Source organism: Lactuca virosa, chromosome 5 (genome assembly GCF_052849685.1).
Source record: "Lactuca virosa cultivar CGN04683 chromosome 5, Lactuca_virosa_CGN04683_v6, whole genome shotgun sequence".
Classification (NCBI taxonomy): Eukaryota; Viridiplantae; Streptophyta; class Magnoliopsida; order Asterales; family Asteraceae; genus Lactuca; species Lactuca virosa.
In genome coordinates, this window is record NC_136430.1 from 296012462 (window position 1) to 296030933 (window position 18472).

An 18472-nucleotide genomic window follows, 5' to 3' on the forward strand; every position below is an offset into this window, starting at 1 on the left:
TGGCTACGACATGTTAATTTTTGAATTTTTCGAATTTTGACTTCTTTGAACTTTGACTATTTATTGACTCTGACCTACTTTATCTAGACACACCGTCCCCATAAAAAGATCACAACGGAGCTTCCACCTGACATCCTACCAAGGTTGTCGGGTGAATCTCTACACCGTTTCAGGTACGTCTCCAATGGCAATCTTTCATAAGTTCGCCTGAGTTTATCAACTTCTACCTCCACCACGTCACCAACGACCACCATCCTTTTATCTACCACAACACCATTCAACGTTCACAACTTCGATTGTGAATCACCTGAAAACAAAACAGTGCAAGTCTGTCTCCCTTTTACATTCAAAGTTATCACGATTATAACATCTTGTATTGGACTTGTTTGTGTAGGCATAACCAAGCGTAACTACGACAATAAATACTCTAATCTCATCCTCAACTTATGATGATGCGTTTGATATTCTTCCAAGAGGGAAATATATTGAGACTTTGGTGTCACCAAATCGCTAGATGACGTAATATAACATATTTAGCCTCGTCAGACTTTTTTTTTTTTTTTTTTTTTGCTGATTCATTTTGTTTGCTCTGCTATGATCATGTATGTGAGTAGTACTTGGGTTGTTTGCTGATTCATCCTACGATCTAATTTATTTCCAGGATTATATATGCTAATATGTTCATGTATGTGAATATTACTTGGGTTGTTGGCAATGTGCATATATTGGGAAATATAACACACAATTTTAGTTTCACTGTTACAACACTAACCAAACATATATACATAATTTAATTACACCAACGGAAGATAGGTTGATGCAGCCTTCCATTACTTGTGGGCCAAACTAGGAGTGTCCCTCAAGCTCTAGTTGTGAAGTTAGCCATGAGGAGACTTCATCCATCTCTTCTGGGATTATATAATGACCCAGCCTACATACACCATAAATCAACATACATTTTATATTTCTGTAAAAAATTTCAATAATAAATATAAAAGTAATGACAAAATGGTTATTTTACATGGGCTCAATGATTTAAAATTTAGGGACTAGTAGCGTGACAAATATACTTTTCGGGGATAAAATAGGTAATTTACCCTGTTTTTTTTTAGTTTTTAGAAAGAAGAAGCTCAAAGCGATTGAAATTGAAAGAAAAGTGACATACGAGTGGAATGACTTAAAAGTCAAGTTTTCAAATCCAGCTGAAGTTAGTTTCTCTGCAGACTTCTCACCATAGCGAAACCAAACCACTTCATCACCTACCAAGATATCATACAAGAATTTTTTTTTTAAAAACTATTTATAGCATTGTACTTTCAAGTTTTTTTCTGATTAAGAAATTATACTTTGAAAATACTACAGAGTTATAGATTAATGTGTAATTGGAAGATATAGCTATTAGTAGGTAGAATTTTCAACGCAGAAAGATGTAATAAGAAGAAATGAAAGTAGGATGCTGTAATAAACTTTTTTTTTTTCGTTTAACCTTTTAAATATTCATCAAAAAATTAATGAATTGTCTAAAACTATATATCTGTGGCTTGGTTATGGTTACCTCTGCCATGACAGAGCAAAATGGGCACGGATGCAGCTGGGCCTTCAACCTCGTTACTTGGATGGCTAGCAAAGAAAAAAAAAGATATTAGAATTTTTTTTTTTTTTGGTATGTCAAAAATAATAAAAACGAAAGATAAGTGGTTATGTTATTGTACTTTGCACATGGAAGCCAACCGCTAAGGCCGACAACTGCCGCCAGATGGGCGGAGTAACGGGTGCCATTTCCTAATTTTCCACGGGCAAAGCACCTTGCAGAATATATTGCAGTTGCTGCACCCATGCTAAACCCTCCTACACCAAGTTTGACTACATAGTTGAAGAAAATCACATGAGAAAAGAAAACAAGAAATAGCAGCATTGTAGCGTTATTTTTTCTTATTAGGACATTGTATTTTCAAAAATACTACACAACTATAGTCTATAGTCTATAGCAGTGAAAATTGTTTTGTATTTGAATGACAGTGTGATATAGGGTAAACTTTTCAAACTATAAGACTGTAGTAAGATGTTATAATAATCGGAGGTTTATAATTATATAATCACCCTTTAATCTTGGTGATGTTTTGTACAAAGATATTTATAGGTGTAAAATTATAAGTAAATGGAAGATATACAAAAGGCTATCTACAATTAATTGAGACAATTGAGGATTAATCATCTATCCTTGCCATGCTTATTGGATTTTATAACAATCCACACTAGAAGTTTGGGCTAGCGGTTTGGAAAATCTACAAGAGGAAAAGGATCGAGAGAATCAATGAGGGACACGTGTATGGTAACGTGAGAGGAAGGTTGTTATGCATGTGGAATGAAAATGATATTTAGTTTGTTGTGAAGAGTGAGATATTCATGTTTCTTCATTGTTAGCTAGATTTGGAATCAGTAGTATTTGCTTTTAGGCGAAGAGAAACCATTTGGCTACGGTTCTCTTTTGTAACCGTTTAGATTATGTAGTCTTTTATATTAATATCACTAAAACCAATTCATTGCTTCTCTTGTGTCAATTTTGTATTTTAATCGGAAAGCTCTATTTTGGAATTATAACAATTTGGTTTCATTGTAGTGAAATAATAATGGCCACAGAATCCCAAGTTGGAACCTGATTACGAACATGAATGGGCGTTGATGATAAAAAAAAGTAGAGCCAAGTGAATCAGGTTCAGTAAACACTTTGAAACAAATTCTAAACGAGCTTCCAAAATCTGGTGAGTTCTCAAAAACAATTGGTCAAACAACAGCAGAGGCTGAAACATCACAATTGTAGGAGAATACGACTCTAATAAGGCATCATTAATTCCTTCTGCTATCTGGAACAACATCTCCCATGATTTCATCAAGAGTTGCCCAAGTCCCACGATTACATTTGCGTCGGTTGTCTAAATTTTGTCACACCATCCATCTAACACACCCACTCACTCGACGTTCATTGGTTGGAATCTTCTTAAAAGATGCATTTGTTTGCATAGTATCCCAAAACAGTGTTCAACAATCATGACATCTTATTCCTCAACTACTTTTGGAAGGAAATATTCCCCTTCAAGGAAACAAACTCCATTTTAGTGTTTCTTATCATCTGGAAACTGACGGCCAAATAAAGGAAGTAAACCGATGCCTCGCAACATATCTTTGTTGTTTTTTGCGGAACAACCAAATCGTGATCATCTTGGCTTCCATGGGACGAATTCTGGTGCAACACCTCTTAACATATGTCTACTAATATTTAGTTAGTTGTAGAAAGTAAGTGTTAGTATGTTAGCATCTAAGGTTTTGGCCCAAGCCCTTAGGGTTTACGTTAGGCCAAGGGCCTCTTATGTTTCCCTATTTATATAAGGTTTAACCCTCACTATTAATCAAACAATCTTTTATCTTACATGATATCAGAGTTCTAGGTTAAAACCCTACTATTACTAACCACAACCCGCAACCGCCGCCCTCCATCTACGACGACCTTCTTTAATAGTCATCGTAGGTGCCTTAATTAGGTTCAATATTTTTCCCTTTAGTCTTTCTCCTCCAAAATGATAATACAATTGTCGACCCAAAGAAGAGCTCCTTCCTTGGTTTCTTCTATTGCCTCGTTTACTTCTGCCTTCTCATCGTATGGCCCCTGCCTCTAAGCCTTCTATCACCTCCTCGGATGGCCCTTGCTTCCGAGCCTTTTGTCTCCACCTCGGATGTCCCCTCTTATTGGCTTGCCTGATGTTGTTGTTGCCTCCCTCCATGTAACACCCAATTTGTGGTATGTATTTTCACCCATTAAAAATAAGATTTATAGTTGGCCACGACGTGGTGAAGAGGTTACCACGACGTGGCAATCTTGCATGAAACGTGTGTCTAATTAAGATCCCACGACGTGACAAGATGGTTGTCACGACGTGGGGGCAGCTGATGAGCAAAACCCTAATTTCCGGGTTTAGACCCTATTTAAAGGAAGTGATGGCTAGGGTTTCCTCCACTATCAGCCTCCATTGCCTCCTAAATGTACCCTTGAGCAAACCCTAGCCTCCTTGAAGCTTTTAGAGCTCATTTTGCAAGTTTTTGTGTTTTTGAAGGAAAAAAAAAGGAGTTTGGTCCATAGATCCAACAAGCAATCCATCCTCATCCCTAGTGTGCATCTTCAGGACTTCTTGTAAGTCCCCAAGCTTTCATCTTTTTGATGATCTCTTCTTAAATCTAGGTTTTATGTCATGTTTTGCTTCATAAGTGAAGTTGGAATGGTTAGAAGAAATAAAGTTTGCAACTTTATGGCTTTTCATTGTCCCTAGAGCAATATACCTTGTGGATCTAGAGTTTGAAGGAGTGTTGGGAGTTTTGCATGAAGATGGATCATCTTCTTTACCTTTTGACCTAGAAAAGTGGAAGACATGCATGAGGTCATGCATGCCTCATGCATGTCTATAAAGATTGGATTTTTATGGACCATTAGGGTCCCTAGAAGCTTTATGGAGAGTATGGTTTAAGGGCTTAATGGATTAAAGACAAAATCCATTAAGTTGTCCATGCACAGAACCCACGACGTGACGGGCTGGCTGTCATGGTGTGGGAAAATGGAAGGAGTCGCGATTGTTTTGGATGGACTCTCTCACGACGTGGTGGAAGGTTTGCCACGGCGTGGAGATGGTTTTGTACGCGACTGACCGTGACTGAGTCGTGATCGGGACTGAATCCTTTGGCCACGACGTGACCTTAGGAAGGCCACAACGTGAAGATCAATTGACCGTTGACATTTTGAACCTGGTTGACTTTTGGTCAAATTGCGAGTTTTAGAGTGAGGTCTAAGGTTTGACCTTGGGTGTTTCGATAGGTGGGTTGTAGCACCTATTTCTGGACTTTTCGAGTTGTGATTGATCGATTGCGAGTGTGAGGTGAGTCTTCTCACTATACTATGAAGGATGCTAGTTGTCTTTGTGATACTTGCATGAAAGACTATGGGGGTAGTCGATGGCAATTGCATGAAAGACCATGGGAGTGGCCCATGGCAATTCTATGTAAGACCATGGGGGTAGCCATGGCACTTATATGTAAGACCGAAATTTGGCCATCGGCATTGCAAGGAAAAGCCATAGGAAGTAACCCATGGAACTTGGATGTAAAACCTTGGGGGTAGCCCATGGCATTTTAGGGAAAGACCATGGGGAAGCCCATGACATTTTACAGTAAGGTAGATATGCTTCTCCATTGTTAGCTAGAATTGGATTCAACAATATTTGCCAGTGGAGAAAGAAACCATTTGGTTAGGGTTCTCTTCTTTAATATTTTATTTAGTTCCACTTCAATCAATTACGTTCTCCTCTCATTTCAATCATGCATTAATCCAAAAGCTCTGTTTTGGAATTGTAACACAAGATCCAAAAAAAACAATCGAGTTTTCGAGCTTGTCTACCCGTTTCACCAATTGCGGACATTTGATTATAAAAGCTTTTAAATTTTGTGTCGTATGTTGAAATAGTATCAATCTCCTTTTGAAGCAAATGCAAATCATTCTTGAGGTGCATAGCTTAATCCAAGGAGTTGTGGTGATAGACAGCTACTAAGCTATGTTTGACACGCTAGTTGAAAAGATAGCTTTTAGCTTATAAGCTAACTTATCAATAAGCTATCTCAAGCAGCTTATCAAAAAGCTAGTTTAATTATAAACTACAGTAAGCTACTTTTGTGGGCTCACCAAACACCAAATTGCAATAAGCTCAAAAAAATCAACTAGCATATGCGCGCCAAACAGAGTCTAATGCAACAAAACATCACAATACGTAATGAGACCGAGGATCTCAGCTATCATTTCCTTAGAAAGCGAGGACCGAAAGATCACAAGAAGTTGACCATTGGCATGCCAAGTAACAAAACAAATTTTGGTTTGGGTTGTCTTCCCATCTCCATCATGAAGCACAACGGAAGGTGGGGGCTAGCATTGTTAATCTTACCAAGGTCCAAGAAGGTTTTTATATGAGAGATAAAAGGAACCACTTAACTTCGCCAAAGAATGTAATTATCATAGGCTAACTTAGTAGTTATCATATAGATGAGTGTGGAGGTTGATGCCATGGCAATGAAACAAGGAGGCCGGAGGTTGGTAGTTTACGGTTAGAGAAGGAACCCATTTGATAGCATATAAGGTTTCTACAATCACCTATTAATCGTGGTGATGATTGCATTGAGATAGATTTTTATAGATGTAAATAACACAGATGATAATCACAAGTAAAAGGAAGATTACAAAAACCTACATATAGTTAAGGAGCTAAATGAGGATCATGCATAATCATGCCATGCTTATCGGATATGCTAACATAAACAAATTACTGCAAGTACTCTGCTTAATTTTTGTACCCAAGAGACAAATAGAAACTTACTGTTTGGAGGCTCATTGGACAGCAAGCTCAAAACATGTGCTGCTGAAGCATCCATTCCCTCTACATCTTGAATTGCATCTTCAGAGATGTCAGTGACATCAAACCCTAACATCCATAAGCCTTGAACCTTAGTTTTGGTAATTAAATGGTAATAAGTTTTGTGTTAGAGCAAATAGGACACCTAGAGTTTCAGAATGTTGTAAAAACAAAGGTAGCTTCAATTTTTTTTTACCTTTGCAATTGCATACACTCTTACTTTCCAGCCTGTGAGGATGTCACCATGTTAGTAAATAATACTACCTCTGTTTTCGGAATAAATACAACGTATCTTTTCTAAATTTCACTTTTACACTACAAAAAACTAAAAAACAGTTTAAGGGCATGCATGTGCACACCCTATAGTTTAATAGAAAAAATATATGATTGTTAGTCAAATGTTGATCAATGGACCAGAAACCAAGTCTATCCATATAATTTTGTCATAATTACTAATGGTAAAAAAGTAGTTCTGGATTGAAAATTTGTAGAAAAAATAGAACGTTGCATTTAATTTGGAATAAGTGAAGTATTGATTATTATTGAGTAACAAAATAATGTTTGCAAAGCATAAAAATAACATACATGCAGTTGTAGAAAGTCCACCAAATAAAGTTAATGGTTGAACAGGAGAAGTAGGGCATATCCATTTGATCTGCATCATATATGTAATGTATTAAACCAAGTCATGATATCAAATCAATCTTATAAAATAAACATTTATTGCTCATTCATTCATTTTCATTTTTCATTTTGTGGGTCCCGCAGACCCACATAACAAAAATGTTACATGAACACATGAATAATGGGCCTTGTTATTTAAGAAATAAACCTGTGCTTACATTTGGAAGAGGAAGGGTCTCCAAGATTTGGGACCAACTGCAGGGAAAAAAAGATGTAAAACAGAACATGGATCTTACCATTTACTAATAATCTTGAATTAGCAATTGAATAAACCTGTAACACAAAGTTATTAGATAGTTACTTAAAATGCTACTAATCACTTAAATCAGTACTTATCATGTTAGAAGAAAGCAAACATTTTGTTTTTGGCACTTAAGTTCTATTTTGTAAAAGCTATTATATTTATCCCTAAGAAACCTATAAAAGCTATTACTCAAAGCATGTTACATGACAATAATGTTACAACCAAATAAAAGAAAAGATATGCAGATGATGAGATGTTACCTTAAACCATCATCACCAAGGCCATGCAACCAAACAATGGTTGCCTGGTGTTTGCCTTTAGGTTCCAAAACATACGTTGGCCCAAACTTAAATACCCTTCTTGCAGTTATACCACCTTCAAATTAAGGGAATATCATGAACAACAATATAGGGAAGAAAATAGGTTACTAAAAGACTAACCAGAAGAATCCAAAACAGGGTCAATTGAAGTCATGTTGAAAATGACAGAGATGCAGCCAGTTACAGCAGCCACAGAGAAGAAAACCTGCGATGAAGAAATCCCACACGATGGCTTCATCTATAATTAAAACCAGTATATAATATCTTCATCTGTAAGTAAATCCGGTATATAATATATGAAGCAAACAGTTCTGTGTTGTTTTTACCTTTTTTTCCTAATGAATCACAGTTTTCAATTGCCAAATCTCGTATCCTGGAACCCATTAGAATTGAAATTTCCATGGCTAAACACGATACTACAACCCTGTTAGAGATATGATTTGACACTTGTGAAGCGTGATCAAAAGAATCGGTCCAAAATTTGTGTATCTATTTACACTTAAACCGGAAACCAGGTACCACGTCAAACTATACATAAAGTTTTTTTTTATCTCTGAATGATTGCATCTGTAAACTGTTTACAGAGGAACTCTAATTTCAAAAGAGCTGGTTTCAATACCTCAAATCCTATTAGGCTCTATTAATCCAGTAAGTGAACAACTGTAAATAAAAATATCGAACAATACGACTATCGCAGAAATCGAGTATAAATCAGAATTATATTAAAAAAAGAACTGGAAGATTTTCAGACGAGTAAGTACCTTAATTAAGATGATAACACCTCTTCTTCTACTGTGTGTGTTTTGTAATATCGACGTTGTTATGCAGGTTAGGGGAATTTCTGCTACAAACGAGATGATTTTGGGAGATTTCGATTCTCAAGTAGCGTTGTCAAAATTTCCGTTAATAAGTATGTTAAGTAATGAAAGAGAGAATGATTTTTAGAGAAGAATCGATTACCTATGGACCAATGGAGTCGAGCGTTGAAGATAGAGGAATGGGCTGAATATCGACATGCAATACGCTAGGATTCAATTGAAATGGTGTGCGGAAAGATGAACCTAGTGGTTTACCACATGCGTCGCCCATGTGTCATCTGATTTTTCTTTTTTGTCTCTTACGCATGGTGTTGTATTGTTTATATACTCTACACGCTGCCATGTGCGGTGACTCATCAGACGCTCGGTTTGATATGATTGGACTGGAATTTAAACACTACAAATTAAAGCTTCAATCTTCCCTCTTTACACCATTTAATTACATTTAAATCATATATCCACATATCATTGTCCCATTTTTTAAAATTTAGAAGAAACAAATGTGATTGGTGTGATTCCAAAACAAATGTGATTGGTTGTGATAACCCGTAACTGCAATCAATCCGCATCACACTTACGCCTTAGTGGGGCGGTGTTCACGCGTGAACATCTATGCCACATAGGCTTTTACTCGTCAAAAATGGTGCCATACCCGATGGCCTAAGTAAAGTAACAAACAGACAGTTTGTTTTTCTAACACGGACTCGTAACATTCCTAACACATTGTCATGTAGGTTTGTTTAGTTTTTTTTATGTCACGTAAGCTTAGCATGTCTAGCACAAAAAATATAGGAAATAGTAGTGTGTTAATATAATAAATATGGTTTTGGAGGAAAAAAATGCAAAAAATTGCCAACAACCAATCAGAAGCCATCAATCCACCATCCCTCTCTTCTCCCTAAGCTGATGGTAAGGTGCTCCTAACAAGCTCCCTGGCTCTTTATGCAGCAAGGTAGCTAGCCCTCCTAGCGCCCCACTCCCTTTAGCCTAAAAAACAATTTCCGACTATTTTTGGTTGTGTCTCGCGGAACACACGAAATACTTAACATTTTGCAGCTAACTTTTTTTAAGACTTCTTACTTAAAAACTTTTGTGTGTGTGTGTTGGGCGAGCAGCACTGGACCATCATTTTCAAACATCTTCTCACATTACTTTAAGTTATATTATTTAATATAGAATTGTTTTATTTTTTTAACATGTTTATTATTTTAATAATATTATGACGAATATTATAAACAATTCAAGTATACTTTACATAATTTCAATACGGTTTGGTAAATTTCATATAAATATTTTTTTTGTTACATTGTCTATAACTAAATATTAATAAATTATAAAGTTAATCATTAAAATTACCAAATCTATTGAAATTAACCGAATAAATAACCATAGTTTTGGAAATTTTAACAAAATTAACATGCTGTTTGCTAAATTAACAACTTTATTTATTGTTATTTAGCAATTACTATGTTTAATTATTTTATATAAATTTTTTTAAAAATCATATCATCACAATGATCTTTATATTCGATTTACATATGATTAAAATTAAATAAAATTTTGATTTAGAATTATTTTTAATGAGGAAATACTTTTAAGCAAATTTTATTTTGGTATCAGATTTAAAAGTCAATGATTGAAAATTTAAAATTCAAATAACAAACATTTGAATCGGTTTTATTCGATGTGATGTATATAAATAGTGTCAGTAAAGTGAGTTCTATATTTGCTCTAAATATGTGATATATCTTATATGTTAAACAACAATTCGGTTAACAACCACAAAATTAAATACTACATCTGTCCCAAATTAATTGTCCACATTTGACTTTTGAAGTCTTTGATCTTCAACTTTGTATTTTAAATGTCTTTTCATTGTTATAAGTTTTATCAAGTAATATATAACACAAATAAAAATATTTAAGGTCAAAGTTGAAGAAAAAAGACTTTAAAAGTCAAAAGTGAACAATTAATTTGGGACGGACGGAGGGAGTATAATTTAAATGAATAAACATAATATTTTTAACAAAAAAAAATTAAATCTTGTACACGTTCATATTGACGTTTGTTTCCGTACGCCAGCTTACGGCCTTGCATGGAGATTAAGGAGTCTTCTCCTGTATGATGTTGGCTAGGGGTAGCTAACCCTCTTGTCTGTCTCGTCAATATTTAGCCTCGACGTTGGTTTCTGCTGGGTCCTGGGCCTGTCCGGTTAGTGTCGTCTAGTTGTTTCTCCTTTGATGCGTTCAAGCCGGTGGTCGCTTCGCTATGACTTGATGCCATTGTGTTTAGTTATGTTACGACGGAGCACTATGGGGTACGTCATCAGTGACGATTCCACATAGAAAACCAGAGATTGAAAATAAAAAAGATAGAGGATAAACTGAATGCAAATTTTAGCTTCGATTGTCAAAATCAAAATGATTCCTTTTACCAATGGTTTCAACATCAGTAAAAATGGAAGAGGAAAAAAAGAGGGACTTCCCTTGTTTGTGTACTCATCAAAAACCCACAAAAATGTAACAGAATGTGAGAATGTGTTGTGTGGCTGTCAGGGTTTGAAGAGGGTGAAAAGGGTCGTATTATACTAAAATGAAAACATAATTTTCACACCGAATGTATCGATATATCATTTCACAGCAACTCAACGTCCTCGTTTTGCTAGTCGTTGGTGGAGTTTGCTGAATCAGAAATAACAATATTCGTTGAACACAAAATCTTCAATGGTTGTCGTCGCCGAGTCAGTGGTTAAGGTCACCGAAAGCAGATTACTGCCATTGAAGAGGATAATAAGCTCGAGTAGAAATTATCTAGCGTTTTTGCCGTCATCTAGCTTTAATTGTATTTCAAAGTTGAATTTTATGTTTTTCTTTTAATCCAATCGAACTTCTTCTGGTAGCATGTTCATGTTATGAATTGTTGTCGATGATGATGGTAGGAAGTGGTTTTCAGATCATATGATCATCAAGATATCAAAGGAAATGGTTCTGTTGAATTGTAGTAGTCGTATGTAGGGCTGTAAACGAACTGAACGTTCGGCGAACTGTTCGTGAACTGTTCGGCGAGAAATTCGTTTATGTTCGTTTATTTAATAAATGAACGAACATGAACAAAAATTATCGTTCATTTAGTTAAATGAACGAACATGAACAATGGTCTCGTTCGTTCATTTATGTTCGTGAACGTTCGTTTATGATTTTCGTTTACGTTCGCTTATGTTCGTTCGTTTAAGTTTATTTATATTCATTTATGTTCAATTTTTCTTATTATATTGCTATATTATATGTTCGTTTATGTTCATATATGTTCAATTGTGTTTTTTTATCTTTGTTCGTTTATGTTTGTTTAGCATGTTCACGAACATAAACCAACGAACCTGAACAAAGTAATTTGTTAAACGAACGAACATGAACAACAAAATCTCGTTCGTATATATGTTCGTGTTCGTTTGTTGTGCGGCTAACTTAAACGAACGAACATGAACAAGACCTTGTTCGTGTTCGTTTGGTTCGTTTACAGCCCTCGTCGTATGAGGGGAAAAAACTGCACACTGGGTGTTTGATTATTTGTCAATAAGAGAATAAGAGTGATGACGTGGTATATAGTGTGTTATTGAATGGTATACTTGTATAAGATCACTTGTATGATTCACTTGTATAGTACAAGGTGTTATTCACTTGTACAGTACAACATCTGATGCATTTTTGTGGGTCGAATGACTCACAGTACAAGGATAAGCGAGAAACTTAGGAACAAAGTTGTAAACAACAGTGGCATCCAACTAGACAGCCACATCATCGACAAGTAATCAGCTAAATCTGAAAAAATGGGTATGTAACAGTGGTGACCGGATATAATAGGTAATGGAATGGTGACCAAATAAGCAGGCCAATATCGACGTTATACCCCTAAAAAGCAAGAAATTAAGTTTAGGGACCATTTAAATCAAAACCAAAAAGTTGGTTGGATTACAGTGACATTTATCCTTATTTTAACTTATACCGATATGGAACCGATAATAAGTTAAAAACGTATTTTTTAAGCTTAGTCAAATACCCTTCTAGTAGAAGACACACACGTGTCCAGATTATTAAAGGGTGGTGTGATGCCATGCGGTTATTAATAGTATGGACAGATGGGCTTGGAGCCTTGGACTATAAAAGGGGCTTGGATTATTATGAAAAAAGGGGCTTGGAATATACTGAATGCACACATGAATCATGCATATTGGACTCCAAATCATAATAGAGGCTTGGTGGACGTGAAGTTTTTATCCTACATAATCCTACCTTTTCATATATAATTAAATAGCATATCTTTCGTTCTCTTCTTTTAATATTCAAACGTAAAGAAACAAACACATACACACAAAATATAGAAAATATAGGAAGTAAATATATAAGAAGAAACAATCTATCAAGTAAAATAGGTTTTTATTTTCTATTGTGATGGAAAGGGTCTCTTTCTAATAAGTTTTCAATTTTAGTTTGTGTTTAATAATTAAAAAGCAATATATACTAACTAAAGGAAAATCTAATAATTTACCATTATGACATGTTCTATACTAGATTTACTAGATGTATACAAACAAACAACTTCTTTTCTCATACCCTAGTCTTATTGAAAGGCATACATCCGGTTAAATTTAATATTGTTTCGACGAGTTATGTGACATTTAACAAACATACATAGATATCCTTAGATTACATGCAAGCTTAGGGAAAATGACTTAGGAGACCATCGAAGTTTTAAATTTGTTCAAAAATCATCATTCAAGTATTACATGTTCAAAAAACACTATCAAACTAAAATATATGTTCAAAAAACACCAACGAAATTAAAAAAAAAACACCATCTTTATGGTTTGGGGTATCTTACATGTTTAGTCTTTAACTTTTTTTCTTAACTCGAATGGTTCATAGTGTTTATATTTATTTTTCCTTTAGACCCTGATCGAGTTGAAAGACTAATATACTCTTATGACTTTCATTTAATATAACATCCATAAAAATCATGCCAAATTTAAATATTTTGAAACATTTAGACATGTTCTATACTAGATTTACTAGATGTATACAAACAAACAACTTCTTTTCTCATACCCTAGTCTTATTGAAAGGCATACATCCGGTTAAATTTAATATTGTTTCGACGAGTTATGTGACATTTAACAAACATACATAGATATCCTTAGATTACATGCAAGCTTAGGGAAAATGACTTAGGAGACCATCGAAGTTTTAAATTTGTTCAAAAAACATCATTCAAGTATTACATGTTCAAAAAACACTATCAAACTAAGATACATGTTCAAAAAACACCAACGAAATTCAAAAAAACACCATCTTTATGGTTTGGGGTATCTTACATGTTTAGTCCTTAACTTTTTTTCTTAACTCGAATGGTTCATAGTGTTTATATTTATTTTGCCTTTGGACCCTGATCGAGTTGAAAGACTAATATACCCTTATGACTTTCATTTAATGTAACATCCATAAAAATCATGCCAAATTTAAACTTTTTAAAACATTTAGAAACCAACAGTATTACAAATTTATTTTCAAAATAGTTCTATATCAGAGTATCCCATAAACATAGTCATAAAATGTGAGGAGCTGTACGATCACGCATTTGCCTTCCCACGATCATCTGAGGTACCTGAAACCAAAACTGAAACTGTAAGCCCGAAGCTTAGTGAGTTCCCCCAATATACCAATACATAACAAACAGTACACATAATAACAACATGTAATGGGTCCACAACTCTACAGACTGGATTACCCCCTGGGCCCACAGTGTGAGTCTGGCTTGCCTTCCGGCCCACAGCTCACATCTGGCTTGCCTCCGAGCCAACAACATAAGTCTGGTTTGCTTTCGAGCCCACAGCTTATGACTGGCTTGCCCCCTTCAGTCCTAAAACTAAAACATAACTGATCTGCCCTAAGTACAAGTCTGGTGTACCACTTGGTCCTCATCTCGTATCTGGTATGCTAATGAGTCCTCAGTATGAGTCTGGTATGCTTTCCTGATCCTCAGCTCATATCTGGCATACTCCAGGTTTTGTTGGTCACTGCACGAGACAGTGCAACCTTAACCCTACCCACACAACATGTCTACATATATAGCTAATTGTACATACAGATAATCAAACAGTAACACAGGTAGTCCTACAGATCTACCTATCTGGCACAACAAACTAGCATGTATAACCATCTCATACTCAACACGTCATCAACTACTGGGATATCAAATCCAATGGGCCGGCCTTGGTGCCTTGGACCCCTTAGTATAGTGAGGATAACTCACATCGCAATTTCGATCTAAACTGGAGAATCGAACTCCCGAATCGATGTCTCACCAAAAATCATGAACTATCCAAATAACGAATATTAAGTCAATAAATGGGAATATCAATCTTGACCAAGATTCCTACAACTAATCATAGTCCATTTTTTCCTTTTCCCTAATTTGGGCCAAGGCCCAATGCCAAATCCATGATCCACAAGTCCACATATATAAGGCCCATCATTGGCCCAATTTTCCAAATTGGGCCCAACTCCCTAATTGGGCCTCTTTCAAAGAGTCACTACCAAAACTGGCCCAAAATACTCTTATCCAGAGATCCCATCAAGGCCCAAGTCCAACTAGTCCAAAAGCGGCCCAATCCCGAAGCCCAAAATGTCAAAAGCCCAACAGAGGGCGTACGTGGGGCGTACTCCTCTGGTACGTTGGGTATACTTCCATTTTTCGTTGACCACCATCGGGGTGGTTGACTCAGTACGCTGGGCGTACAGAAATTACGCGGGGCGTACGCAGGGTTTCACCAAAACTCTAATAAGTGCTTAATGGCTTAAGCACTTAAGCCCATATCTCAGATCCATCGACCAAAAGTGTCTTAGAATCATAAAGTCTCGAACTTTAAGACTTTGGACGTCCATAAAGCTCTTAATACATGGTCTTAATCCATTAATATGTTTCTACTACATGCATGGCATATCCTAAGCCATTGGGACATCATTTTTATCACTTAGAACCCTTTTTAGGGTCTGAAAGGACAACTTATTTCGTCCAAATCATTTTATGCACCAACTTGGGGATTTTGGGACAAGAAATGGTTCCTTAAAGCTAAAATGGCAAGATCTATATCATACAAGCATAAAGTTTGAAGATTTTTACCTTCTGGAGCTTCTAGGGCACCAAACAACTTCAGATCTACAAGCTTGTTCTCCTTCTCCAACTTCTTGATGCAACACCTTCTTCTCCAACTACTCAAAACACACTCTATAAGCTCATACACTCAAGGAAAGGATTAGGGTTTGGGGAAAACCAGTGTTGTAAAACTCGCCGAGTTGGCTGATTACTCCTCCGAGTACTCGCTACTCGACCCCTTACCGAGGCGAGTTACAGAATCCTGAGTACTCCCTGATCAACCCCTTACTGAACTGAGTAGTGTTGTAAAACGCTGTCAACTCGATGATTAATATGTATAATATACTTAATGATTTATTATTTAACACACACATGTGATTATTACTACATATATATCTTAAATTTTCAGTAATTATTCACGAAGTGAGACCATTATGTGTTTTTTTAGCTTTTGTGTATTCACATGTATCTAATTTTGTTATATATTTCAATCAACTTATGATTTTAACTTATGATTTTGACATATATAATTTCCCTAAAAATATTTCTACATGAATTACCGAATTCGAGTACTCCCCGAGTACTCTCGGGTACTCGCTACTCGGTAGTTGGCCGAACAGGTACCGAGTAACGAGTTCTACAAACTAGGGGAAACCGGCTCTAAACTGTGGAGGCTGAGGTAAGGGAGGGTTATGAGCTCATAAGGATGTTTATATAGCACTCAAACCCTAAATATTAAGGTTTCCTCCTGATGTGAGTACGCTTAGCGTACACAAGTGTACGCCCAGCGTACTAAGGCGCGCCTGGTACGCTTAGTGTACCTTATGTACGCTTAGCGTATTAGCCTTGTTCTCAAAGTTGCAACTTTAGCCCTTAGGCTTCTCATGGGTCGACTCTTCTAACCCTAGGGACTACAAATGACAAAAAAATAATAGAAGAGAGGGTTTGGAAATACCTGCAAATCTCGGGATGTTACAATTCTCTCCCACTTGACCTAGACTTCGTCCTCGAAGTCTGTGGTGGCAAACAGATCCAGGTAATGCTCCCGCATTTTAGACTATGGCTCCTATGTCCACTCAGATCCCCTCCGATGTCGCCACTGCACCTTTACCAGAGGTATCTCCTTGTTGCGTAGAACCTTTACCTTCCTTTCCAAAATAGCCATCGGCTGCTCCACATAGTTCAGGCGCTCGTCAACCTGAACATCATCCAACGACACTACCGCATCCTCTTCCAATATGCACTTCCGCAACTAGGAAACGTAGAAAGTTTTGTGTATCCGACGGAGATCCTCCGAAAGATCCAGTCTGTATGCAACCTTGCCAACCTTGGCAATAACCCGAAATTGTCCAATGTATCGGGGACCCAACTTTCCCCTCTTTTTGAAGCGAATCACACCTTTCCAGGGTGAAACCTTCAGTAATACCATGTCACCTACCTGGAACTCCAACTCAGATCGGCGTTTGTCGGCGTAACTCTTTTGCCGACTCTGAGCGGTCTGTAGTCGCCGTCTAATCTGCTGAATCTTCTCGGTAGTTTGCAAGACTACCTCTGTCCGTCCCATCACTCTGTGATCAACCTCACCCCAACAGACCAGGGTGCGACATCTCTGCCCGTACAACATCTCAAAAGGTGGGGCGCCAGTGCTGGAATGATAGCTGTTGTTGTAGGCAAACTCTACAAGGGGTAGGTGGGAATCCCAGCTTCCACCAAAATCGATGACACAAGCCCTCAGCATGTCCTCGAGGGTCTGTATGGTCCGCTCACTCTGGCTGTCGGTCTGCGGATGATAAGTTATGCTAAAGTGCAGCCGCGTGCCCAGTTCCTCGTGGAACTTCTGCTAGAAGCGGGAGGTGAACCTAACATCACAGTCGAAAACAATAGAGACTGGAACTCCGTGGCGAGAAATGATCTCGCGTACATACACGTCGGCCAGCTTCTCGGCCGATGAGCTCTCCCGTATGGCCAGGAAATGGGCACTCTTGGTCAATCGATCCATGATGATCCATATAGCATCAAATCCCTTCTCCGTCCTCGACAACTTGGTAATGAAGTCCATCGTGATCTGTTCCCATTTCCACATGGGAATCTCTAGATGCTGTAGCTTGCCATGTAGCCTCTGATGCTCGACCTTGACCATCCTGCAGGTCAAGCACCTCTCGACGTACCAAGCGATTTCTCGCTTCATGCATGGCCACCAGTAGCTCAAACTCAAATCTCGGTACATCTTAGTGGATCCTGGGTGAATAGAGAAGTAAGACTTATGAGCCTCCTCCATAACCATCTGTCTGACCCCACCAGACATCGGAACCCATACCTGACCGCATCGGGTCAATAATCCCTGGCTATCCTGAACAAACCGGGTGTTCTCACCCCTAATCCTCTCGAGCTTCCAATTCTCCTGACGCATACCCTCTGCCTGGGCTTCCCTGATCAAGCCCACAAGTGGAGAATCCACTGATATCCTCATACATATTGTCGGAGTGAAAGATCCAGCTAACTTGTGGCTCAGAGCGTCCGCAACCACGTTCGCTTTACCTAGGTGGTAAAGGATCTCACAATCGTAGTCCTTGACTACATCCAGCCACCTGCGCTGTCTCATGTTCAGGTTCGGATGATCCATGATGTGTCTCAGGCTCTTGTGGTCTGTGTAAATGGTACAGCGGACCCCATAGAGATAATGTCTCCAAATCTTGAGAGCGAATACCACCGCTCCCAACTCCAAATCATGAGTAGGGTATCTCGCCTCGTGCGGCATTAGCTGCCGAGATGCGTAGGCTATCACCCGTCCTCTCTGCATGAGGAGCGCTCCTA

At 37.5% G+C, this 18472-nt stretch overlaps 1 protein-coding gene across 7 annotated transcripts; it reads right to left on the bottom strand.

The window, feature by feature from the left end:
• Nucleotides 1–705: 705 nt before the first annotated feature.
• Nucleotides 706–8808, bottom strand: LOC145115879 (uncharacterized). 7 transcript variants are annotated; one of them, XM_079052235.1, is made up of 12 exons: nt 8652–8808; nt 8453–8532; nt 8018–8115; nt 7812–7929; nt 7632–7746; nt 7286–7322; nt 7029–7098; nt 6408–6512; nt 1713–1863; nt 1556–1620; nt 1166–1259; nt 706–931 (listed from the first exon to the last, which is right to left on the bottom strand). In XM_079052235.1, exons 4-12 carry the CDS (start codon nt 7927–7929, stop codon nt 847–849), a joined length of 840 nt encoding a protein of 279 aa, XP_078908361.1. In that variant the 5' UTR covers nt 8018–8115; nt 8453–8532; nt 8652–8808; the 3' UTR covers nt 706–846. The 7 variants fall into 7 exon arrangements, with proteins under 7 accessions (XP_078908361.1, XP_078908368.1, XP_078908365.1 ...); XM_079052242.1 differs by lacking the exon at nt 8018–8115 and having other exon boundaries at nt 7812–7896; XM_079052239.1 differs by having other exon boundaries at nt 7812–7896; nt 8018–8095; nt 8453–8808.
• Between the last annotated feature and the right edge of the window lie 9664 nt (nt 8809–18472).